The 25,230-nt window shown below is 41.7% G+C and overlaps 2 protein-coding genes across 2 annotated transcripts in view; both read right to left on the minus strand.

Annotated features, from left to right (window-relative positions):
• Positions 1 to 446: 446 nt before the first annotated feature.
• LOC134650641 (sodium/potassium-transporting ATPase subunit alpha-4-like) lies at positions 447 to 4,317 on the minus strand. Its single transcript, XM_063505574.1, has 2 exons — positions 4,151 to 4,317; positions 447 to 3,345 (listed from the first exon to the last, which is right to left on the minus strand). The coding sequence occupies exons 1-2, from the start codon at positions 4,295 to 4,297 to the stop codon at positions 454 to 456; spliced, it is 3,039 nt and encodes a 1,012-aa protein (XP_063361644.1). The 5' UTR covers positions 4,298 to 4,317; the 3' UTR covers positions 447 to 453.
• A 6,417-nt stretch (positions 4,318 to 10,734) lies between these two features.
• The window catches only part of LOC134650931 (WD repeat-containing protein 81), a 29,683-nt gene continuing 15,187 nt past the window's right edge, over positions 10,735 to 25,230 (minus strand). Inside the window, exons 13-20 of the mRNA XM_063505886.1 lie at positions 22,903 to 23,069; positions 20,738 to 20,878; positions 19,249 to 19,341; positions 18,577 to 18,784; positions 15,085 to 15,375; positions 13,799 to 13,942; positions 12,071 to 12,177; positions 10,735 to 10,966 (exon numbers count right to left, since the gene is read on the minus strand). Coding sequence (XP_063361956.1) covers positions 10,735 to 10,966; positions 12,071 to 12,177; positions 13,799 to 13,942; positions 15,085 to 15,375; positions 18,577 to 18,784; positions 19,249 to 19,341; positions 20,738 to 20,878; positions 22,903 to 23,069 — 1,383 coding nt within the window. The remainder of the gene's footprint in view (positions 10,967 to 12,070; positions 12,178 to 13,798; positions 13,943 to 15,084; positions 15,376 to 18,576; positions 18,785 to 19,248; positions 19,342 to 20,737; positions 20,879 to 22,902; positions 23,070 to 25,230) is intronic.

Genomic DNA, 25,230 nt, shown 5'->3' on the forward strand with positions numbered 1-25,230 from the left:
AGAATATATTCAATTAGCTTTTAATTAGTTGCTAGAACCTTAGGTACTTCCAGCAACTGAATACGCGATAAAGTTTTATCCGCAAAAAACGCGTTTATTCAAGCGAGAAACAAATTTTCTAAATGGTCGAATTTTCATTTGCTTTTTGTTCAACATTAGACCTTATTCATAAGTAATTAAAGTTTACAGTTTACGCAGTAAGCTTTATATAAAAGCGGTTTGAGTTCATGTCATACTGGTAAAAACTTGCTCAGGCCATATCTAAAGCCAGGTCAATTACAATGTGACACGAGCCGACTCGCAGGAAACGCGCTAACCAACTAGGCGTTGGAGGTACCTAATAAACTAGAACTCATTGATATGTAAAATTAATTTAATAAAACTTAAACAATAACTTTCACCATAACTTAAAACTTAATCATGAATTCAAATATCTACATTAAAGAGCTAAAGCTAATAGTAAAGCTCCGTGGAAACCCAGTCGCTCATGTTGTTCCTAACGATGTATCTCCGCAGCTCATCGCCGAGTATCATCAGCACACAGAACGGGAGCGAGAGAAAGAAGTGGTGCGCGGGAAGAGACTCCGTGCCGAACACTGTGTTACAACCCGGCACGTACGTCACTACCACCGCCGCCAGCAAATCAACCACAATACTTGCGTTCAGCACGTGGTTCCTCATACCCTTCTTGATCAACGTAATCCGGCGAGTCTTGCAAATAATCACGTCAGCGATCTGGGCCCAGCAAGTAGCCACGAAGTAAGCCGTCTGCGCACGTTTCTCTAATCTCTTCCTGTCATCAAAATGCCAAATACGGCCGAGCGTATCTTCCACGGTATCGGCCTTCTGCTCCCAATTGTTGCGAATGAAGAAAAGGGTCGACGGGAAGAATCCGCTCTCAGCGTACACTATGAAGTAACTAAATATGCCGGCAAAAAATTGTATCAGTCCGATCTGAAAATAAGCCATATATATCAAGTATTTGTTGACTAGATGATCGGAAAGCTTTCGCGGCGGAATGGACATAATGTCTTCCTCGGAAGTCTCGTAAGCCAGGCTGATGGCTGGGAGCAGGTCCGTACCCACATTGATGACCAGGATAAGCATCAGCGTTAACGGTAACGGTATCCCCAGGATCGCATACAGAACAAACGGCAGCATTTCTGGCGTATTCGACGTGAGCGTGTAAGCGATAGTCTTCTTCAAATTATCGAATATTCTTCTCCCCTCTTGCACGCCCAGCACGATGGACGAGAAATTGTCGTCCAAGAGTATCATGTCTGCGGCTTTTTTGGATACTTCAGTGCCGGTAATCCCCATCGCTATGCCGATATCGGCCTTTTTCAGCGCCGGCGAGTCATTGACGCCATCTCCGGTCACGGCTACGCAGTACTTCAGCGATTGGAAGGCTTCAACTATCATCAGCTTCTGCTGGGGACTGGTGCGAGCGAAAGTGATCTCTTCGTATCTTTTTAAAGCATTCTTGAGTTCCGATTCCCCCATTTTCCTGAGATCGTCGCCGGTGATGACGGCGGCAGTGAGCTGCCGGCGCACGTGAGGCGGCACGTCCGCCACCTCGATGTGGTGGTCGAAGGCGTAGTCGTAGGCGGTGGGCTGCGTGATGGTGCCGCACTTGCGCGATATGGCCAGCGCCGTCACGGGGTGGTCCCCCGTCACCATCACCACCTTGATCCCCGCCTGCCGGCATATACTTATGTACAGGTCGATATCCTCCCTCGGGGGATCTATCATTGATATCGCACCGATGAATGTCAAATTCTCGAGAGGAAAGTTACGCTGCTCCGTGTCGAATTTATAATCGACAGGATATTCTGACATTGGCAGTAGTATGTCGCAGTAACCTATGACGCGTTCGCCCATGTTGGCAAGTTTTATAAAATTGACTTTCAGATCTCTCTTGAGCTGCACGCTTAGCGGCACCCTTCCGTCGTCCGTCGCTATTTCCGAGCAGTGCTCCAGAATTATTTCGGGGGCGCCCTTCATGATCACAGCAAAGTAACCCTGACGCGGGTTCGCGAGCAGTTCGTGCAGGCGATGAATTGTCACTTGATATTTCCAAGCCGAGCTGAACGGTATTTCGGCGACTTTTGGGTTTTCCTGCTGCGTTTGGGTCGCCGAGCGGGTCTCCTCCATGTATCGCAATATCGCACATTCCGAAGCGTCTCCAATAATCTTTCTCTTTGCAATCGGTAACATGCGGGTCTCGTGCGCGAACTGAGCTCTAAGATTAAGGGATGCATCTAAACATAATTCTGCATACGTAGGGTCAGACACGTGAGTGTGATCCGTATTCTTGTATATATGAAAGTTGCAGAACAGATGAGATACACTCATTCGGTTTTCAGTTAACGTTCCCGTCTTGTCAGAGCATATGACTGAGGTCGAGCCCAAAGTTTCTACAGCTTGCAGACTCTTGGCGAGGCAATTTTTTTTCTTTAACTGCTTGGCGGATAACGTCATGCAGACTGTCAGAGTGACGATGAGTCCTTCTGGTACGTTTGCCAGGATTATGCCGAGCATGTACTGCAGGGCGCTGAGCCAATTCCTCTGCGCCAAATATACCATGATGAAGAAGATAATTCCAAAACCGAACGCGACTAAGCAAATTATTTTGATGAAACGAGTGATCTCTTTAGCGATGGGAGTTTCGACTTTCTCTAGGCCGGTGACGAGGCCGGCAATTTTTCCAATCTGCGTGTTTTCTCCGGTGTCGACGACCATGGCCCTCGCGCTACCTTCGACAATGGGACAAGTGAAGAAGGCCATGTTTTTCGATTCTAGGGGGTTGACGTTCGTGAACTCGGTGCGGTGGACGACCGGCTTGGACTCGCCGGTCATCGACGACATGTCGGTCGAGAATGTGGAGCACGACAGGATGCGCACGTCGGCCGGGACCGTCTCCCCCGCCTTCATCTCGACGATGTCACCGGTCACAATATGACTGTTAGGTATTATCTTTACGATTCCGTCCCTAACGACTGTAGCGTTCGGTGGGATGAGGTTTTCGAATCCGCTCATGGTGGCCACGTTTTGGGCTTCTACGTAAAATCCGAACGTGCCAGTGCCTATGATGGTGACCGTGATAACGATGCCGAGGTAGAGGTATTCGTACTTGTTGTGTCCGCCGCCGTGGCCCGTGTCGATGAGGTCGGCGGTGCCGAAGGCGATGAAGTTGAGAATGGCGCCGGCCCAGAGCACGCACTGGAACCAGCCGAAGAAGTTGTGGCGGAAGATCTTCCAGTAGCTGGTGCCGTGGAGGTCCTTGAGGGCGTTGGGGCCGTGCAGCTGCAGGAGCTCGGCCGCTTTGCCCTCGGAGAGACCGTCCTTGAAAAAAAAACGTAAAATAGGTACCTTTATTTCTTAGGCGTCGGTGAATAGAACACTGAGACAAGATATGCACTTGTAGGGAATCCTTATAGGTACTGTTTCTCTTGCTCTTAGCAGAATACTTTGGTATATGTTTCTTTTGCCCCACATGACATGACCTTACATATATGTACTTATCTTCTTCTCGTGTCGATGGTTTCAGAATGTGCGAGACCAGAAGGAGAAGTTAGCGAACTATCTTTGGCCGTGATGCCAATTCTCATCGTCATTGAACTACTCGTATTACTTACTATACGTATAACCGGCACAAAATACATAGAGTGCTCACTCTATACATCAGTTTTTAGTACCAAAAAGACTATTAGCATCTAGCATCGAGTAGCGGAACTATCAGTACTGCTACTTGACAATAGATGTAGCCACCGACCGGAAAGTCTTATGCTGTTGAGATAAGACTTTCCGGTCGGTGCTACATCTATTGTCAAGTAGCAGTACTGATAGTTCCGCTACTCGATGCTAGATGTAGACACTGAAATTAATAGTCTGAGCTGATGTATGAAGTGAGCACTCTATGTATTTTTTTCTCTATGCCGGCACAGAGTGTCAGTATTATGCACCATGAGTTGTTGTCGGCCGACAACTAGGTATGGAAACAGAGCGTGAATCTCACGACTTCGCGTAAGCGCCATGAATTTCTCGGCGCTTACGACGTTTTTAGGTCGCGTGGTTTACGCCCCGATTTCCCGACAACTTCATTGTAATCACGGGTGACTGAGATCGCTGATTGTCATCATCATCATACCTTAATGCTGGTACAGTAGAGCGCCTCCAGCTGCTGTGGCGACAGACAGTGGTCGCCGTGGTGAGTCTCCTCCAGCGCGTGCGCCATCTCAGTGCCGTGCTGCACCGACGTCACGCTGCTGCGTTTTGGTCGCTTACTGTCCGGCATTATGGACCAATTCACTGTTCTTATTTAAAATTAAATAAGTATAATGCAGTAGTATTATACTACTGACTGACAATGAACTTGACAAAATCTGACGTTATAATTTTATAGTTTTCTAGAAATGTTCTGTCAACCGTGTGATAGTTATAGAGGTTTTAATAAAGACTCTATGAGTGAGAGTCAGTGAACTTTGCAGTGAACGCAAACAAATAGTTATTACAGTACATACGGGGCAACTTTTCCGCACTAGTGCTTAAAATAGCACTTTTCGTGCGTATGTCGAAACTTTAAAGTGCCATATGTACTGTAAAACGTTGTTTGATACACGTGCGAATAGGTAATTCGCAACTCGTGTCCATTTAAAACACTCCCTTCGGTCGTGTTTTAATTTATCGCCACTCGTTTTGAATTTCCTCTTTTTCGCACTTGTATCAAAAATAACTATTTCCGCAACTTAAGCGCAATATTTAGTACATGATACAAGTGCGAAAAATAGGAAATTCGCAACGAGTGGCGATAGGTAAATTAAATCGACATGAGTTGCGAATTACCTATTCGCACATTAATCGTATATACTTAACCCTTTGAATTTTCGACATAGTCACGTAATGTGCTAATTAATTATCGCATTAGTTCGGTGAAGTAGCACCATATAATATATTACCTACTGTAATGTAATAGTTATTTACGATACAAGTGCGAAAAAGAGGAAACTCGAATTGTTTTACAAGGGGGCCAAGGTGTTGATTAACCCCTTGTGCTAACATTGATATGATAGATTCCATAATTAAACCATGAGCGTAGCGAGTGGTTAGAACCCTGGTACTGACCAACATGAGGAAACAACTCAAAATTTGTATTAGACTACTTTGCCATTCTTGTGGATAAAATGCAACAAGCTCATCGTTTTTTGAAAAATAAAAATCAACAAAAATAATTAAATAGGTTGTTACAATAGTAATTACGGGCCATGTAACCCTTTTCTAACAAACAATAGAGATTATCTTATCTTATAACTTTAAACAAGCAATTCTTGTATATTTATTTATATATAGGTATGTTATATTTCGGGGATCTCGGGAACGGCTCTAACGATTTCGATGAAATTTGCTATGTGGGGGTTTTCGGGGGCGAAAAATCGATCTAGCTAGGTTTTATCTCTGGGAAAACGCGCATTTTTGAGTTTTTATATGTTTTCCGAGCAAAGCTATTGATTATTAATTATTATTATGATATAAAGACAGCCTTTACGAGTGAGGTGAAAATAAGTTTTCTAATAAATTAAACACCAATAATCTCTAAAAACATTTTTATTCCAAAAAATACCATTTTTACGATTACGGTGATTTTACAGGGTGTTATTTTTACATAGTTACAAACATACGTACATATAAACAGGATTTTTTTTGAAGTCATACTCTCATTTTAAAACGAATTTTCTTTGTACCAGCTTTGTACCTACTTACAACATTTTTTTGCAACGAAATTTAGTATCGTCTTACCAGACACGGACAAATGTTACGTAAATGTTATGTAAAGTGTTAAAATGAGAGCGTAATTTCTATTGCATGGGAGCGGTTTTTTCGCGGTGTGTGTTGCAGGGATCGGCTACCGGTATTTTTTGTATGGGAACGAAATAGTTATTTGTACAACAAGTGATCAAAGTTTGATATTTCTTCGAGTGCTTATTTTGAGTCCCGTGCAAGCGAAAGATTCTATAATAGATTCACGAGCGTAGCGAGTGAATCTAATTTAGAATCTTGAGCGTAGTAAGGGACTCAAAAGCGCACGAGATGTAAATAACTTTGATCTCGTGTAGTACACAACATTTTTCACCTCAGCGCAGTGAGAACATACCTATTAGACAACTTGAAAAATGTAATCCTTCTTCATCACTTAATACCTGCACTCATGTTTTCTTAAGATATACAAACAATTAAGTTTAATTACCGCAATGGAACACAAAAACAAAACGTAATAATAAGTTCCAGTAAAATAATATAGAAATAACAAACATTAACTGACACTTCAATCGCCAACTTTGACAACAAAAAAAATCTTTGTAAGATACGGTCCGAATTGCGGATACGTATACTATTTGTCAACTATGGTAAAAATTCTTAAAAGTAAAATAATTAATTTTGCGTGATGATCTGTGTAGTTTTTGAGTTCGTTATTTTAATTGTACAATAAAATACCTAAAATATAGTATTTTATCAGTTTTTATGAAATCTTAAACTTTATTTTTATTTATTAATTATTAAGAATTCATACTCGTACGTGGTTTGGAACGATGCGGTCTGAAGTTTTTCGGGGGTCTATTATAAACCGTGAATATACTGTTGAATGTCGTTTTAACTTTTTTTTGTGTTTCTTTTTGCTAACAGTGTGAAAGGGACAGAGATAATAGAACCCAAGTATTTCGAACTTTTATTAGACCCCGCATGTTGAAATGACATTTGACTATAAAGGTCACTTGAATGTCATTTTGTCTCACTCAGTGAGCAAAATCGCATTTTGCTCACTGTTTTTAAGAATCAAAGTACCCTTGTTCGAGCTGCTGAGGTGAAAACGGTATTTTTTCGTTCTTTGCTAATTACTTCATTTCTAATTGGGCAATCTAATAATACGAAGTCGTAACCAAAAAACACAACTGAGTCCTACATTTCGAGTATAAAATAATTCGAAAAATATGGTTATTTCTAAGTTTTTGCAAAAAACCGATTCCGATCCCTGTGTGTTAGTGTGACTTTAACATTTTAATATTACATTTCCTAATTTCAAAAGAACTCCTTTAAGGTTCCAGGATTTATTTAATGCCTGAGATACACTTGGAATTTTTACTTACGTAAGTAGGGACACGGCTATACTACAGAATGAGAGATGAATATCGTTATCTCATTCTAACAAATAGCTTTGTCCCTGCTTACGTAAGTAAAACTTACAAGTGTATCTTAGGCCTAATTAATGTTAACTTATAGGTAATTTATTAACAATAAAATACATTCAGGTTGATCTTAAAACTAAAACTGCTTACATAAATGTACTTAATTTAATCGTAAATTAAAATTAAGGAATTAGATACATACCTATGGCGTTATTCATAAACGGCTGCTAAATAGGGACCAACGACGATCATCAACTGATTAAGTCAGCAGCCGTTTATGAATAACGCCATTACAGTTTAAAAAGTTGCTATATCCTCTAGCCGCCCAGATACCTATAAAAAGGTCTCCTGTTCCATTCTAATTTGAATCTTATTTTTGACAAGTCAAAGTTTAATTTTCATTGGCAAGCTTTGACGTCTGGGTGGCTAGAGGATATAAAAGACTCATACTACAAGGATTTTCGTTCATTGACCCGCTTGTTGCTATCTCTTTCGCGCGTGCAATAGAGAAAATCCTTGTAGTGTGGTAATTCGCCAGTAACTGGCCACCGGCCAATAACTGGCCACCCTAAACTAAAAATGAATTCTATTCACATATAAACAGAATTCATTTTAGTATAAGGTTTCAATAACTAGCCACCTTATACTAAAATGAATAGGGTATTTGACTACTAAGAGTCGGTTGCACCAAACTGTTGGTATCGTTAAAGAGTTCGCTAAATTTTTATGTATGGGGAGACTCATAGAAAAGCGCCGGAGCGCGCCGGTTGCCGTTGATGTCTGTCAAATGTGGTTGGTGCAACTGGCCCTAAGTCAAATCAGTTTCTTTTTTCGAACTGTCAAAACGATTTTCATACGCGTCACAATCAAATTACCTACTCTTTAAAGTTTTATACGGGTTTTAAAATAGAAACTGTGTCCAAAGATAACTGCTGTCTACTTTTCTCTATTAATCTTCTGGTGCTTTATTTCATGCATGGCGTTAAATAATTTATTTTAAATAGGTACAGTCAAATACCCTATTATGTTTAAGTATAGGTGAATAGAATTCATTTTTAGTTTAGGGCGGCCAGTTACTAACAGGTGGCCAGTTACTGGCGAATTACCCTATGCGTCTTATCTTTAACAATAAACAAGTAAATTGTTCACAATATCACATTAATAATAGGTAATTTCTACAGTGATGTGTGTATCTTGAATCAGTCCGTGTAAAATGCACCTATTGCAATAGTTTTCCAAAAAAATCAGCTTTTGATATGGGTTTTGCATTTTGTATCATGCATACCCCGGATTTTTGGGTGCGGGAATGTTTTACATTTGCCAAAAAATAGCTGAAAATTGTATAAACAGAAATTATCTAAACATTTTTAAGCAGTAAGAACTAGGAAAGTGTAGGTACAATAAAATATCAATAAATATTAAACTTGACTTTGGTAACGGGATATTTGTACTTCTATCTGTAGTTCTACAGAAAACTAGAATACGGGGTGTTTTCCAACCTTTGGCAATATTTTCGAGATAAATGATTAATATGTAGGTCACAATTAGCAGCTTTTACTATTGGACCAAAACACCCCGTATAATGTAACACGAAGAAAAACGAGTAAATTACTGAAAAGCTCGCCAGTTATTGAAACATTATACTAAAATGAATTCTGTTTATAGGTGAATAGAATTCATTTTTAGTTTAGGGTGGCCAGTTATTGCCGGTGGCCAGTTATTGACCGATGGCCAGTTACTGGCGAATTACCCTAATTACTAATTAGCCGCAAATTTTACAGCTGCAGTAGTTTATGTCAACTATGACCCATTTCGTTAGATTTTTTTTTTACAGTTTATTGGGGAGCTTAATATATTATTTAAGTATTATTGTAAATACAAATATCGTCGATTTAAGGGAACACCACTAAACTATTACGATTGCAACATATTTATAATACTACTATATTTAATTAAAAATAATTCTCTACTTATTAATGTGTACCTACTCTACTAGACGTATAAAGGAATGTTTTTTTTTGTAAGATTTTGAGATCATTTACGAGATAAAAAAATGAAAAAATTCCAAATCATTCTCATTAAATTTTTAACCTTTTACAAGATTACAAAATTAGTATCAGGTATTTTGTTAATTTGCCACATTCTCCAGGTTTGATATTTACTTGACTGTACAGCGTCATTACATCGACATTTCTATATAAATATAACTATTGTAGTTTATATTAAAGCTCTGCATTTCCTTCAAACACATCGCACTATATAATTAAAACGTAAGGGCGTAACGTTCTTATTTATACTTCGCTAAACTTTTCATTTAACATAAATCTAATTTTATATCTTTACTTGTCTTACCTACCAGATTTATATAAATGTAGGGTAATTCGCCAGTAACTGGCCACCGGCCAATAACTGGCCACCCTAAACTAAAAATGAATTCTATTCACCTATAAACAGAATTCATTTTATTATAAGGTTTCAATACCATGGGCCAGCCTTCAATAACTAGCCACCTTATACTAAAATGAATTTTGTTTATAGGTGAATAGAATTCATTTTTAGTTTAGGGTGGCCAGTTACTAACAGGTGACCACTTACTGTCGAATTACCCTACCTACCAGATTTATCTAAATGTATATCGACGCCACAAACGCGTTTATCATCGGTAGGTCTACACTACAACTAAATTACCTTGTATGACTCATATAACAAAACACGTAGAAAAAGACAATTAGGAACAAACCATACTGTTGAGAAATGCGTTCGACACCCATATCATTCAATACGTTACTAAATAAGTATTTGATTCAAAACGTTTGTAATCTTAGGTGTTGTATTCTCACGTGATGAGCAACTGTGAGTGAACTATTTATTTTCATTATTTTCAGGATATTAACAACAGTAGGCAAGTTATCAGTTTTCAGACTATTCATTATTTTTTCAAGCCCAGAGGTAGCGCATGCGCGTTGTTGACCATAAACTTCCCTCTGAGGAATGATTTTGGAATGCTGATATATATTACGTATGCATATTATGTTACGTTCATTATCAGCACAGTAGACTTATATTACCATTATCACTGCCCAACAGAAGCAATCTATTCAGTGGCAGCACTGACATACATGTCAGTACACCTCGGAAGGTTTCGGAGCGCAGTTTGGTGCATCTATACCGTCCGTCGTCCTTTTTAAAGGCGATATCAGCACAGTAGACTTATGGTACCATTATCACTGCCCAGTAGAAGGAGCCTATTCAGTGGCAGCACTGACATACATGTCAGTACACCTCTGAAGGTGTCAGACCTGAGCTTGGTGCTAGAACCTAGCGGCCTGGTCAAGCAACTTATAAAGGGTTGGAAACGCGCTTGTGACACCTCAATATGTAGTTAGATACTATAGAAAGTTACAAAAAGATGTATCAGCACAGTAGACTTATGGTACCATTATCACTGCCCAACAGAAGTAATCTATTCAGTGGCAGTACTGACATACATGTGAGCACCCGTAAGGTTTCGGAGCGCAGCTTGGTGCATCTATAGTCCTTTTTAAAGGCGATATCAGCACAGTAGACTTATCGTACCATTATCACTGCCCAGTAGAAGGAGCCTATTCAGCGGCAGCACTGACATACATGTCAGTACACCCCGGAAGGTGTCAGACCGGAGCTTGGTGCTGGAGAAGCTAGCGTCCTGGTCGAGCGAGGTGTGCACGCCGATGCGGTTGTTGGTGGTGCCGGAGACCAGCTCGGTGTAGAACACGGATAGACAGTGGACAGGCTCCGTGGTCCCTCTGTGGACAATTTTACAAATGTTTATTTAATGTACATGTTCTTGATGACCAGGCGGCCTAGCCAAGGTCACGATCGCTATCGCATCGCCATCGAATCGCTTTGTTTCTATCACTTTTCCATATTAGTGTGACAGTGACAGGTGCGTTTCGTTCGCTAAGGAGCTTTAGCGATTTTTAACTGTATCATCTTCCTCGCGTTGTCCCGGCATTATGCCACGACTCATGGGAGCCTGGGGTCTGCTTGGCAACTAATCCCAGGAATTAGAATAAGAATAAGAAACCATTTATTGCAACACAAAAAGCATACAGGTTACAAAACATAAGGATCGAAAAAATAAGAATAATCGTGCGGCAAAAGGAACGGGCTCAGCATACGCTGCGTCAGTCATTTCATTACAAATTGCCTGCGCAGCGCTGATTTTCAGTCCGTCCCCTTAGCGTGGGCACTAGTTTTTACGAAAGCTACTGCCATCTGACCTTCCAACCCAGAGGGTAAACTAGGCCTTATATATTGGGATTAGTCTTTATTACGTAACTAGCGATCCGCCCGGCTTCGCACGGGTTAAAAAAAATATACATAAACCTTGCTCCTGAATCACTCTATCTAATGCTAATGCTATCTATTAAAAAAACCGCATCAAAATCCGTTGCGTAGTTTTAAAGATCTAAGCATACATAGGGGCAGACATTGGGAAGCGACTTTGTTTTATAGAATAGAATAGAATAGAAAAAGCTTTATTCAAAAACGCTTAATTTAAACTTAACTAATAAAAACACTGACATAGATTGGTTATAAAGCGTTCCTGAAATGGTCTCCACTCAGCTTCATGTCAAGGAACCTTTGAAGTCCCCGACGCTGGTCTTGCGTGGAAACCCTTTCGAGAGAGCGCAACTATAAGCTATACAATTTAAATTAAATATAATACTACAGCTATACAAATTAAATTAAATATAATTTAGTTAAATTATTAAGACTATTGACGTTTTATACTATTGTAGTGATCAACTAACTAGGAGTATTTAAATGCATCACAAAAGTTGTATGTCTCCGTCGTGACGTGGCTTATGTTAACTTATGGAATAGACAACAAGGTATAAACTCACTTGAGGTGCGCGATCAGCTCTCCGTCATCAACCTTCCACAGCGCGGTGACTTGGTCCAGCCCCGACGTCAGCAGTCTGTGGCTGTCCACGGCCGCCAGCCGTAATACCTGCCATTTTTTATTGTTTTAATTAGAGACGCCACGAATATTCGGCAACTATTCGGTATTCGGCCTATTCGGCCACTTTGCCGAATATTCGGTATTCGGCCGAATGTTGCCTACTATTCGGCCGAATACCGAATATCTGTTGCACCTACTTAAAAAGAAAAATTGGACAATAAAAATAACCAAAAACTATGTAGGTATATTTAGAATGTGTTCTTGGAAAGTTGTTAAATACAAAGACACTTTTTTAAGGATTTGTTGATTAAAAAACATTTTATTTTATTTGCATCATGAGTGTTTACTCTGTTTTGTTTGACTTTATTCATTCTGTTCAATAAAAATATATCTTCACTAACGTTGAGCTTTGTTAGCGATCAGTTTTCATAATAATTGTGACTCAAAATGTGTGCATATCATGCCGAATATTCGGTATTATGCCAAGAGTGGGGGCCGAATATTCGGTATTCGGCCAAAACCACTATTCGGGGCATCTCTAGTTTTAGTCCATTTATAGATTACAAAAGTTTTCTACGGGACAGTCTAGTGGAATGGTCCTAAAATATGGCACAATCGGTCAAAAATATATTGATGCAAATTGCAATTGATGGTTACTTTACAATAAAGTAGAGACTAGATTTACACCTAAATCTATGACAGGTGATGATTTGATGAATGTGATGATCGCGCAGCTTGGAGCGAGTTCAATTGGATGAAGTGCAAAAATACATAAACGTCGGCGCCGTCGACTGACCCAGATCTACTTTGGGTCGTCGCACCACGGTAGGTAAAAAGTCGGTTCGATAGGACAAAAACTAATAGCAACACTCTTAACTGATCATCTTCCACACTTATGTATTTGCCATGAGGTTTAAAAATTGCCGGTTAACAGTAAGGCAGGGGTCGGACAAAAAGTGCGGATGACGTAAAAATGACGTAATCTTGCACACAGGATGATGTTTGAGTTTGTATTTAAACTTCCGTGTGACATGTAGTAACAAAGTAGTATTAATGAAGTAACAAAATAATCGTAAATAAATCCATGGAATTAATAATACAGGTGGTAGGGTGATGTAGTGAATAAAATAAATTTCACGAAACTTGTTACCATAAGGTATAATTATTTGAAATTAGTTAGAACACTTAGAACAAGTCTGTGGGATCCTCAGATAAATAGGTTTAATAGTCAAAAGTGGGAACAGTAGGTAAGATTAAAAAAGGATAATTTGATGTTATTATACTTTTATAGCTAAATTTTAGCTAAGTATAATCGTGAAGATACAATAGCTAAACAATAACGAAGTCAATTTATTGTTCATCTGATTGACAATGTGTCAGTCAAAAACGTACTTACTCATTTCAAGTGGCGATATCGTTTAATAAAGAGGTTGATAAATTATAAGTGATAATTGTTTATGAAAATCAAAAATACTATTTGAAATCATCCTATAAGTGGTTTGACGTCATCCGCACTTTTTGTCCGACCCCGGACATTAGTGGGTACCTCCCCGTCGTGAGCGCGCCAGTGCGCGAGGGGCGTGCCGGCGCGCGTGTCCAGCACCAGCACGTGCCCGGACGCCAGCCCGCACGCCACCCACGTCGCGTGCACGCTCAGGAGTACACATACCTCCCCGTCGTGAGCGCGCCAGTGCGCGAGGGGCGTGCCGGCGCGCGTGTCCAGCACCAGCACGTGCCCGGACGCCAGCCCGCACGCCACCCACGTCGCGTGCACGCACACGCAGCGCACGAACGTGCTGCCCGGCGCCGGAAGCTGAAACGACCGTCGTTAAAACATATTGGACTCTCCCGACGATAAAACTATAGTTCGTTCTTTAGGGTTCCGTACCCAAAGGGTAAAAACGGGACCCTATTACTAAGACTCCTCTGTCCGTCCGTCCGTCCGTCCGTCCGTCTGTCACCAGGCTGTATCTCACGAACCGTGATAGCTAGACAGTTGAAATTTTCACAGATGATGTATTTCTGTTGCCGCTATAACAACAAATACTAAAAACAGAATAAAATAAAGATTTAAGTGGGGCTCCCATACAACAAACGTGATTTTTGACCGAAGTTAAGCAACGTCGGGCGGGGTCAGTACTTGGATGGGTGACCGTTTTTTTGCTTGTTTTGCTCTATTTTTTGTTGATGGTGCGGAACCCTCCGTGCGCGAGTCCGACTCGCATTTGGCCGGTCTATTACTTATGAAAGCAGAAGACTATAAAAGATCGTATTAGATTCATAATTGTTACATATTTACCGTAACTTATTTTTAAAATGTGTTTTTCAATTAAAAGACAAATCAAGATTGTTTACCTTATAACTAATGCTAAAAAAAAACGAAATATAGCTTTGGGTCACTAATTTACATATGTGTATCAAATTTCAACTTAATAGGTCCGGTAGTTTCCGAGAAAATAGGCTGTGACAGACGGACGCACGAGTGATCCTCCAAGGGTCCCCTTTTTCCTTTTGAGGTACGGAACCCTAAAAAAACAACTAACCCGATTCTATCATGCAATGGACGCTAAAAACTGTAGCTTTAACCTTCAGCTGTTTCAGTCTAAAACTAACTTGCCCGTATATTGACTCTTGCATACTTTCTAACTTTTTTAACAACAACAACAACAACTCTCAACAACACAACAACAGTTTTGCAACAACTCTCACCTTCAGCTCGCTGGTGTAGTTGCAAGCTCTAGCATCGATAACTTTAAGCGTCGCATCCGTAGTAGCGGCTATGATGACAGCCGAAGGCCCCGGAAATGTCCGCACGATGCTCACGGGCGATTTAATATTATCCAGCTGGGATACCACATTCTCCATGAACGGGTCCCAGATGTGAACCACGCTGTCTGTAACCACGGCCATATTGACACTATTGCATACTTTCTAACTTCTTTAACGACTTCTCACCTTCAACTCGCTGGTGTAGTTGCAAGCTCTAGCATCGATAACTTTAAGCGTCGCATCCGTAGTAGCGGCTATGATGACAGCCGAAGGCCCCGGAAATGTCCGCACGATGCTCACGGGCGATTTAATATTATCCAACTGGGACACTACGTTCTCCATGAACGGGTCCCAGATATGGACCACGCTGTCTGTAGACACGGCCAGGCGCATAGACTCGAGGAACGTGAGCGATAGTACGCCCTTTTTGTGCCCCGTGTATGTCCAGTTGCATTGGCTTGTGGCGTTGCCGTCGCCCTGAAAAATAAAATGGGGAATATTACGCGAAACTCTGCGTAGGCGACGCCACTGTCACAATCCGTCACGATCTAGGGTCTACCGCAAACGAGAGAGTCGAAATTTTATAATATTTAAAACTTTCGCGTTTTGAACACATATTAACTCACATTTACAGACGGGTCTAACGCGAAATTTATTCACATACCTTTATTTACCGACGTTCCGACACAGGTTTCACTGGTCATGGTCAAATCTATGTTTTGACATTTTGCTGGGACATCATTTAGCCGCGACCATGACCAGTGAAACCTGTGTCGAAACGTCGGTAAATAAAGGTATGTGAATAAATTTCGCGTTAGACCCGTCTATAAATGTGAATCGAAATTTTGTTATCTAACCTCTCTATTACTCTTGCATATTCAAGCGATAAAGAGGCAGATAGCTGAGTTTCGATTTCGTAGGCCCTTGGTAAACAAACCACCTTGATGTATCAATGTTATATTGTCTGTGAAAACTTGTCAACCAGTTTAAGGCACAGTATGTATAAGTTACTCTATGGTTTACGATGGGTGCTAGTGCTGCACTCTGACGGCAGAACATTGCATTAATACCCCCTATTAAGATCTTAAATTCATTTGCTTAACCTTTTCGACATCGTGTCAAACACAGAAGCAGTCACTAAACCGAAATTAAACTTTATGCATATGCACGTAGGTCTATGTTGCTCTGTGGTCTGTGACGGATTAATCCGTCTTTGGCGTTGGGCCTGCGGTTCGGATATATCCGTCGTAGGCGTCGAAAAGGTTAAACAGAAGAAAGAGATGCAGCGCTGTTGGATTGGAATTATTGAACAAATCTCAAGAAGAGTGTGTATCTCAATTCGCTCCTGTGTTTAGATAAATGAAAACAATAAACAACTTGTTATATCGCATGGTTTACGTACGCTAAGGTAAATAAGAGAAATTATCCAGACAGTGTATGGGCTTGACGGAGTGCGTGTGGCCGGCGAATGTCTGCAACTGTATCTACTCTGTCTGTAACTAACCTGGTTCCTGAGAGACCACAGCCGCACTGTCTTATCCTTACTGCCGCTCATGAAGGTATGCTCGTTATCCAGACAGTGTATGGACTTGACGGAGCGCGTGTGGCCGGCGAATGGCTGCAACTGTATCTACTTTTCTGTAACTTTATCTACTCTGTCTGTAACTAACCTGGTTCCTCAGAGACCACAGCCGCACTGTCTTATCCTTACTGCCGCTCATGAAGCTATGCTCGTTGTCCAGACAGTGTATAGACTTGACGGAGTGCGTGTGGCCGGCGAATGTCTGCAACTGTATCTACTCTGTCTGTAACTAACCTGGTTCCTGAGAGACCACAGCCGCACTGTCTTATCCTTACTGCCGCTCATGAAGCTATGCTCGTTGTCCAGACAGTGTATGGACTTGACGGAGCGCGTGTAGCCGGCGAATGTCTGCAACTGTATCTACTCTGTCTGTAACTTTATCTACTCTGTCTGTAACTAACCTGGTTCCTGAGAGACCACAGCCGCACTGTCTTATCCTTACTGCCGCTCATGAAGCTATGCTCGTTGTCCAGACAGTGTATGGACTTGACGGAGCGCGTGTAGCCGGCGAATGTCTGCAACTGTATCTACTCTGTCTGTAACTGTATCTACTCTGTCTGTAACTAACCTGGTTCCTCAGAGACCACAGCCGCACTGTCTTATCCTTACTGCCGCTCATGAAGCTATGCTCGTTGTCCAGACAGTGTATGGACTTGACGGAGTGCGTGTGGCCGGCGAATGGCTGCAACTGTATCTACTCTGTCTGTAACTTTATCTACTCTGTCTGTAACTAACCTGGTTCCTGAGAGACCACAGCCGCACTGTCTTATCCTTACTGCCGCTCATGAAGCTATGCTCGTTGTCCAGACAGTGTATGGACTTGACGGAGTGCGTGTGGCCGGCGAATGGCTGCAACTGTATCTACTCTGTCTGTAACTTTATCTACTCTGTCTGTAACTAACCTGGTTCCTGAGAGACCACAGCCGCACTGTCTTATCCTTACTGCCACTCATGAAGCTATGCTCGTTAACCAGACAGTGTATGGACTTAACGGAGTGCGTGTGGCCGGCGAATGTCTGCAACTGTATCTACTCTGTCTGTAACTTTATCTACTCTGTCTGTAACTAACCTGGTTCCTGAGAGACCACAGCCGCACTGTCTTATCCTTACTGCCGCTCATGAAGCTATGCTCGTTAACCAGACAGTGTATGGACTTAACGGAGTGCGTGTGGCCGGCGAATGTCTGCAACTGTATCTACTCTGTCTGTAACTTTATCTACTCTGTCTGTAACTAACCTGGTTCCTGAGAGACCACAGCCGCACTGTCTTATCCTTACTGCCGCTCATGAAGCTATGCTCGTTAACCAGACAGTGTATGGACTTAACGGAGTGCGTGTGGCCGGCGAATGTCTGCAACTGTATCTACTCTGTCTGTAACTTTATCTACTCTGTCTGTAACTAACCTGGTTCCTGTGAGACCACAGCCGCACTGTCTTATCCTTACTGCCGCTCATGAAGCTATGCTCGTTGTCCAGACAGTGTATGGATTTGACGGAGTGCGTGTGGCCGGCGAATGTCTGCAACTGTATCTACTCCGTCTGTAACTAACCTGGTTCCTGAGAGACCACAGCCGCACTGTCTTATCCTTACTGCCACTCATGAAGCTATGCTCGTTGTCCAGACAGTGTATGGACTTGACGGAGCGCGTGTGGCCGGCGAATGTCTGCAACTGTATCTACTCTGTCTGTAACTTTATCTACTCTGTCTGTAACTAACCTGGTTCCTGAGAGACCACAGCCGCACTGTCTTATCCTTACTGCCACTCATGAAGCTATGCTCGTTAACCAGACAGTGTATGGACTTGACGGAGCGCGTGTAGCCGGCGAATGTCTGCAACTGTATCTACTCTGTCTGTAACTGTATCTACTCTGTCTGTAACTATATCTACTCTGTCTGTAACTATATCTACTCTGTCTGTAACTAACCTGGTTCCTCAGAGACCACAGCCGCACTGTCTTATCCTTACTGCCACTCATGAAGCTATGCTCGTTAACCAGACAGTGTATGGATGGACTTGAAGGAGTGCGTGTGGCCGGCGAATGTCTGCAACTGTATCTACTCTGTCTGTAACTTTATCTACTCTGTCTGTAACTAACCTGGTTCCTCAGAGACCACAGCCGCACTGTCTTATCCTTACTGCCGCTCATGAAGCTATGCTCGTTGTCCAGACAGTGTATGGACTTGACGGAGTGCGTGTGGCCGGCGAATGTCTGCAGCTTTATTTGCTTCAGGTTGAAGCGGGACTCTTTGTCTGGACGCCCTATTTCGTGCTCCCAGTATATCAGCCAATCGCCGCGGAGATGCCTGCGGACAATATGGATAAACGAATTTAAATTGTTGTGAGACATACTAACATTGAATAACATTGAACATGTCGCGCGAGTGACTAAAAACAAGTTAGTCTAAACCGTAAAACTACTCAATATGGATAATGTTTTTTTTTATACCATGCACGTCATACAAAGCACACCTTATAAACCTTTTTTTTCTTTTTCTTTCTTTTAACACATTAACTGCCAGCGATTCGCTAGGGAATTTCACTGTTCGTAGGCGCTTTTCGCTACATACGGTTTTTACCGTGTTATCGGCTACGCTCATAGCGCGTAGCTCGCGCTGCCACTGAATGTGTTAATTGGTGAAAGCCAATTGATCTCATTATTATTAATTAAAAAGTTGGAATATCTCCTAGGACCATTATCGTGTAGCATCACGGTATATGGTAGCCAGAGGTTGGTCATGTCATGGTGTAATGGTGACCATCAACCGACCTGTTGGTCTTGACGCCGTTGTCCATCTTGTACGCGACTACGTCGTGTTGCGACAACTGCGCCCTGGCGTCGTCTACAGCCGCGACGTCGATCCTGTTACAAATAGTTTAATTAATCTAATACCTTTAAACGAGCAATTCTTGTTTATTGATTTATATACAGGGTGCTTCCTGTAACAGGAGCAATAAATTAAACTGTAGGCTGTACTCCTCAAACTGACCAACATTTGTTCAGCAACTTTTGAAAATTATGAATCCTTTAGACTTCCTCTTTTTCATACAAAATAAATATTGCCTTCAATGTACGCTGACATCAGTGTGTTTGACGTTGCTTGTCACGCTTTAAACATAACAAAATTTGCAATACATTGCGTCTTAGAATAAACTTTAAAGTGTAATAAAAATCAAAACATGAGTTATTTTCAAAAGTTGCTGAACAAATGTTGGTCAGTTTGAGGAGTATAGCCTACAGTTTAATTTATTGCTCCTGTTACAGGAAGCACTCTGTATATATATATATATATTTTTTTTTTTTTTTTTTTTTTTATTTACACAAAAGGTACATGCTCACAAACAAAATTTATGATATCGCCAAACTGTAACCAGTTTGTTGCCGAATGAAGCGCTCACTTAACTAATCAAATATATATAACTAATTATATATATATATTTCGGGGATCTCGGAAACGGCTCTAACGATTTTGATGAAATTTGATATATAGGGGTTTCCGGGGGCGAAAAATCGATCTAGCTAGGTCTTATCTCTGGGAAAACGCTAATTTTTGAGTTTTTGTATGTTTTCCGAGCAAAGCTCGGTCTCCCAGATATTACATTTTTATTTGAGTTAAATAAATAAATATAATTTTTAGTGAGCGAGTGGAGTTTATGCTCTTTCTATGCTTATGTTTTACAAGCTTTTGCCCGCGACTTCGTCTGCGTGGAATTAGAGATGGATAATGCTAATAGCAATCATTCAATTTGCGCATAGCTTACTTCAATTAAATAAATAAAAAATAGGGAATTCATTAACTCTTTCAATTCCATCCCCGCTTGCACTCTCTTCAGGTATCATTTCCGACATAAAAACTATCCTATGTCCTTCCCCGGGACTCAAACTATCTCTATGCCAAATTTAAACTAAATCCGTTCAGCGCTTTAAGTGCGAAGAGGTAACAGACAGAGACACACTTTTATAATATTATTATTTTATACTTATTATTTTATCGTGTTAACTATTTATTGTACTATACTATATTCTTTTATTATCTTTAGTAACAGAAGATTTTCTTAGTCAAGATTTGTATTTAGCTTAATAATTATTCCATGATAATGTTGTGTACAATTATAATCGTAATGTAAGTAATGTATAAGTTGCTTATGTGAGAAATATGTTACAATGTTGTTTGCCTGCATTATGTAATTGTACCTATTTAAATAAAATAAAATAAAATAAATAAAATAAACTTAGTATGGATTATATACACAAATACCTGTTGCCTACTAGAGTGACATTTGAGCCAAAACTGTTTGAGCTGGACAAGTGCTCGATATCGGGCCGCGGTGGAATGTCTATTTTGCGGCTGATGGGGTCGTCGCTCAACGAGGACTGCACGCGGCCGCGGAGTGGCGAGCTGAAATCATATAGCACATTATTATATGGAATGGGGATTACAATTTGCAAAACTATAAGCTAATCCTTTAGCCACTTGACCGTCCGGCCCGCGAGACTGTTTTCCTCTCAACCGTCCGGGGTTTTTTAGCGTCGCACGCCCCGCGCTGCGCATCCACAACTTTCTACAAAACCCTAGCGTACACTGCCATCTATATTTTTTTAGAGCTAACTATTTAGTTAGGCTACGTTGTTGCATCAAGAGAATTAGTAAATAATGCCGAAATATTCCGTTAGATGGCTCTGAAATCAATTCTTTCTTCCACCCCTTTGGATAGTATGGTTCCCGCGGACGGTTAAGAGCATCTTTTTTTTCGGATACTATGCTATCGTCGGACGGTCAAGTGGTTATACAAGGTGTTTCAGCCACTGAAAGTGGGATGGGTACACGTTGTACAGGTCATACTGAGTAACTTTTATTTTGGGACCAAGCCCCACAAAAATTGACACTCCCGTACAAGATATCAACATCAGCCAGCCAAAATGTATGGGAGAGTCAATTTTTTTCGCGATAACGGGGATGCTCCCATAGTAAAAGTTGCTCAGTATGACCTAGGTACACAACGTGTACCCATCCCACTTTCAGTGGCGGGTGTAACACGTTGTATAACCGCCGCGCCGCGCGCGCGAAGGGAAATTGGCAAACGAATTTGAAAATAGAGTTGAATTGGTTTTGTTTTAAAATCGGACGAAACAAAACAAAAGCAACTCTGTTCCATTTAATTAAGATTTAAATTGCAGTGGAGGTAATTTGTACTAGCAAAGAGAATATTGTGTATAGAGAGTTACTATCATGGTAAATTATGTAACCATCTCTCAAAAAGATTGCACCATACCTTTGGCCTACTGTAGGGTATCAGAATCAGAATCAGAACATTTATTGATAAAAGCAATATCATTTTACATGTCAGAAATGGGGTTATAAATATTTACAAGATATGTCACAACAAGTATACATTCATACAAATTTATACATGCAATAATACAAGTAGGTACATTATTAAAATTGTTAGGTACATTAGTTTTTGATTTCATGTGGTGTAGGTACATGCATTCTGTAAAACATGATTTGTTTTTGTAGTAGTGGGTCAATGAATATTATGGAAATATTCGTCAATAGTGTAATAAGCCATCTGTAGTAAAACATTTTTAAGGTAGATAGCGTTAATTTCAATATTTAACAAATTAACACATATCAGTGAAAGAATAAGGGTCAAAGCCAAATTGCGTTCTAACAGTTTTAATCTTCTGTCGAAAGATGACAGTAAATTTACTGTGGCTACATAGTTTACTTTGAAAATCCGCCTCTATTTCAAATACTCTTTAGTACTAGTATTAGAACATTCAACACCAAGAGGATAATGAGTGATTTGTAATTGTATTATTTGTGACTGTTTGTTTGTACCTGATTGTTATTTGTAATAGTTGTATGTACCTGTTTGGTATATGTTAATGTTAAGTTTCATGGCGCATTGGATGTGTCTGTAAGATTATGTAAACGTTTTTCAATAAAATAAATAATAGTTATTTGTACAACAAGAGATCAAAGTTTGATATTTCTTCGAGTGCTTATTTTGAGTCCCGTGCAAGCGAAAGATTCTATACTAGATTCACGAGCGTAGCGAGTGAATCTAATTTAGAATCTTGAGCGTACTAAGGGACTCAAAAGCGCACGAGATGTAAATAACTTTGATCTCGTGTAGTTCACAAAACTTCACCTCAGCAGTGAGAACATATTAGAGAACCTGAAAAATGTATTCCTTCTTCATCACTTACCTCTATTCACTCATGTTTTCTTAAGATATACCAACAATTAAGTTTCACCTCAGCAGCTAGAACAAGGGTACTTTGCTACTTAAAAACAGTGAGCAGAATCGCATTTTGCTCATTTTGTCTCACTCAGTGAGCAAAATCGCATTTTGCTCACTGTTTTTAAGAATCAAAGTACCCTTGTTCGAGCTGCTGAGGTGAAAATAACATTGTTACCTGACTGTGAGGGAGGCGCTTCGCTCGTACTTCCTGCAGAGCGCTCGGATGGTGTCGCTGTTCTTGAGACAGCGCTCGATGGTGTCGGCCCCTATGAACCGCGCGAACGTGCTGTACGCCTGGTACGCCAACTCTTCGTTGAACACTATTAGGAGCTCTTCTTGGGCCTGAGACAGAATAGTACTATACAATACTATTTATTGCACACTTCAAACAATCGATTAAACTTTCGTGAGACATATTTTAAACTTTTTTTTTTACATGTCGCCAGTAGTGACTAAAAGTAAAAATCTAAGTGAGTGAAACCGTTGGCGTCTAAACACTTCAAACAGTTTAAATACTGGCAATACAAATTTCTTTATTGCACAACTCATTACAGTTTATATACACTCCTAGGGTGACTGCTACAGTTATTGGCCACTACATAGTAATTGGCCACTATTAATCTTAACAATAAGACTTCTATTGGCTTGTTTCTTTCTGATTTGTTAGGAGTGGCCTCTTACTATGTAGTGGCTAATAACTATAGCAATCACCCTAGCTTGAGTATATATTTATTGGCCACTACATAATAATTGGCCACTCTTCATCTTAAAAATAAGACTTCTATTGGCTTGCTTCTTTCTGATTTGTTAGGAGTGACGTTTTGAATGATTCACGATTAGTTTCACTAGACTTATATCGACCGGGATATGCACCGCGATTACCTTTAATATTGTTTTCGAGCTCCCGATATTTCGACGCAGTTACATGCATACCCGTTAACCAGTTACTTGTGAACAAGATGCATGTAACTGCGTCGAAATATCGGGAGCTCGAAAACAATACAAAAGGTAATCACGGTGCATATCCCGGTCGATATAAGTCTAGTTGTTAGGAGTGGCCAATAACTATGTAGTGGCCAATTACTATACAGTGGCCAATAATTATAGCAGTCACCCTAGGTTGAGTATACAGGGCAACCCGGCCGTTGCGATCGGTATAGTTTGTAGCTTTCTAATAGAGCCCGAAGGCTAATCCTATTGTCTATTGTTAAGAAAAACCGCTCGTGCCACAACCACCTGCATAAAAAATCGGTACTTCGGTTACTGAGTGCCGGCGAGTCGAACGCTACAGAACCAGTCTAAAATGTGTCATCGAGATGCGTAACAAAGGCGCGTTATCGGAGAGCGCACCTACACTGGTTTTTTGAGCGTTGGACTAGCCCGCGCTCAGGTGCCAAATAGAATAATTAGGACCCTTTTTTGCAGGTAAGTAGCACGTGCGGTTTTACTGAACAATAGACAATAGGATTAGCCTTCGGGGTCTATTAGAAAGCTACAAACTGTATGTACTCACGTCGGGCGGTCGGTCGGCCAGGTCGGGGGGAGTGCAGGCGAGGTCGGGCAGGTCGACTATAGCAGTCACCCTAGGAGTATACAGGGCAACACGGTGGTTGCGATCGGTATGTACTCACGTCGGGGGGTCGGTCGGCCAGGTCGGGGGGAGAGCAGGCGAGGTCGGGCAGGTCGACTATAGCAGTCACCCTAGGAGTATACAGGGCAACACGGTGGTTGCGATTGGTATGTACTCACGTCGGGGGGTCGGTCGGCCAGGTCGGGGGGAGAGCAGGCCAGGTCGGGCAGGTCGACTATAGCAGTCACCCTAGGAGTATACAGGGCAACACGGTGGTTGCGATTGGTATGTACTCACGTCGGGGGGTCGGTCGGCCAGGTCGGGGGGAGAGCAGGCGAGGTCGGGCAGGTCGGCTATAAGCACTATAGCAGTCACCCTAGGTTGAGTATACAGGGCAACCCAGCCGTTGCGATCGGTACTCACGTCGGGGGGTCGGTCGGCCAGGTCGGGGGGAGAGCAGGCGAGGTCGGGCAGGTCGGCTATAAGCACTATAGCAGTCACCCTAGGTTGAGTATACAGGGCAACCCAGCCGTTGCGATCGGTACTCACGTCGGGGGGTCGGTCGGCCAGGTCGGGGGGAGAGCAGGCGAGGTCGGGCAGGTCGGCTATAAGCACTATAGCAGTCACCCTAGGTTGAGTATACAGGGCAACCCAGCCGTTGCGATCGGTACTCACGTCGGGGGGTCGGTCGGCCAGGTCGGGGGGAGAGCAGGCGAGGTCGGGCAGGTCGGCTATAAGCACTATAGCAGTCACCCTAGGTTGAGTATACAGGGCAACCCAGCCGTTGCGATCGGTACTCACGTCGGGGGGTCGGTCGGCCAGGTCGGGGGGAGAGCAGGCGAGGTCGGGCAGGTCGGCTATAAGCACTATAGCAGTCACCCTAGGTTGAGTATACAGGGCAACCCAGCCGTTGCGATCGGTACTCACGTCGGG

The sequence above is a fragment of the Cydia amplana genome, chromosome 9 (genome assembly GCF_948474715.1).
Source record: "Cydia amplana chromosome 9, ilCydAmpl1.1, whole genome shotgun sequence".
NCBI classification, from domain to species: Eukaryota; Metazoa; Arthropoda; class Insecta; order Lepidoptera; family Tortricidae; genus Cydia; species Cydia amplana.

Coding starts and splice junctions, on each gene's coding strand:
- LOC134650641 (XM_063505574.1), bottom strand. CDS start 4,297: ATGCCGGACAGTAAGCGACCAAAACGCAGCAGCGTGACGTCGGTGCAG. Junction 3,346..4,150: donor TCTACTGTACCAGCATTAAG/GTATGATGATGA, acceptor TTTTTTTTCAAG/GACGGTCTCTCCGAGGGCAA.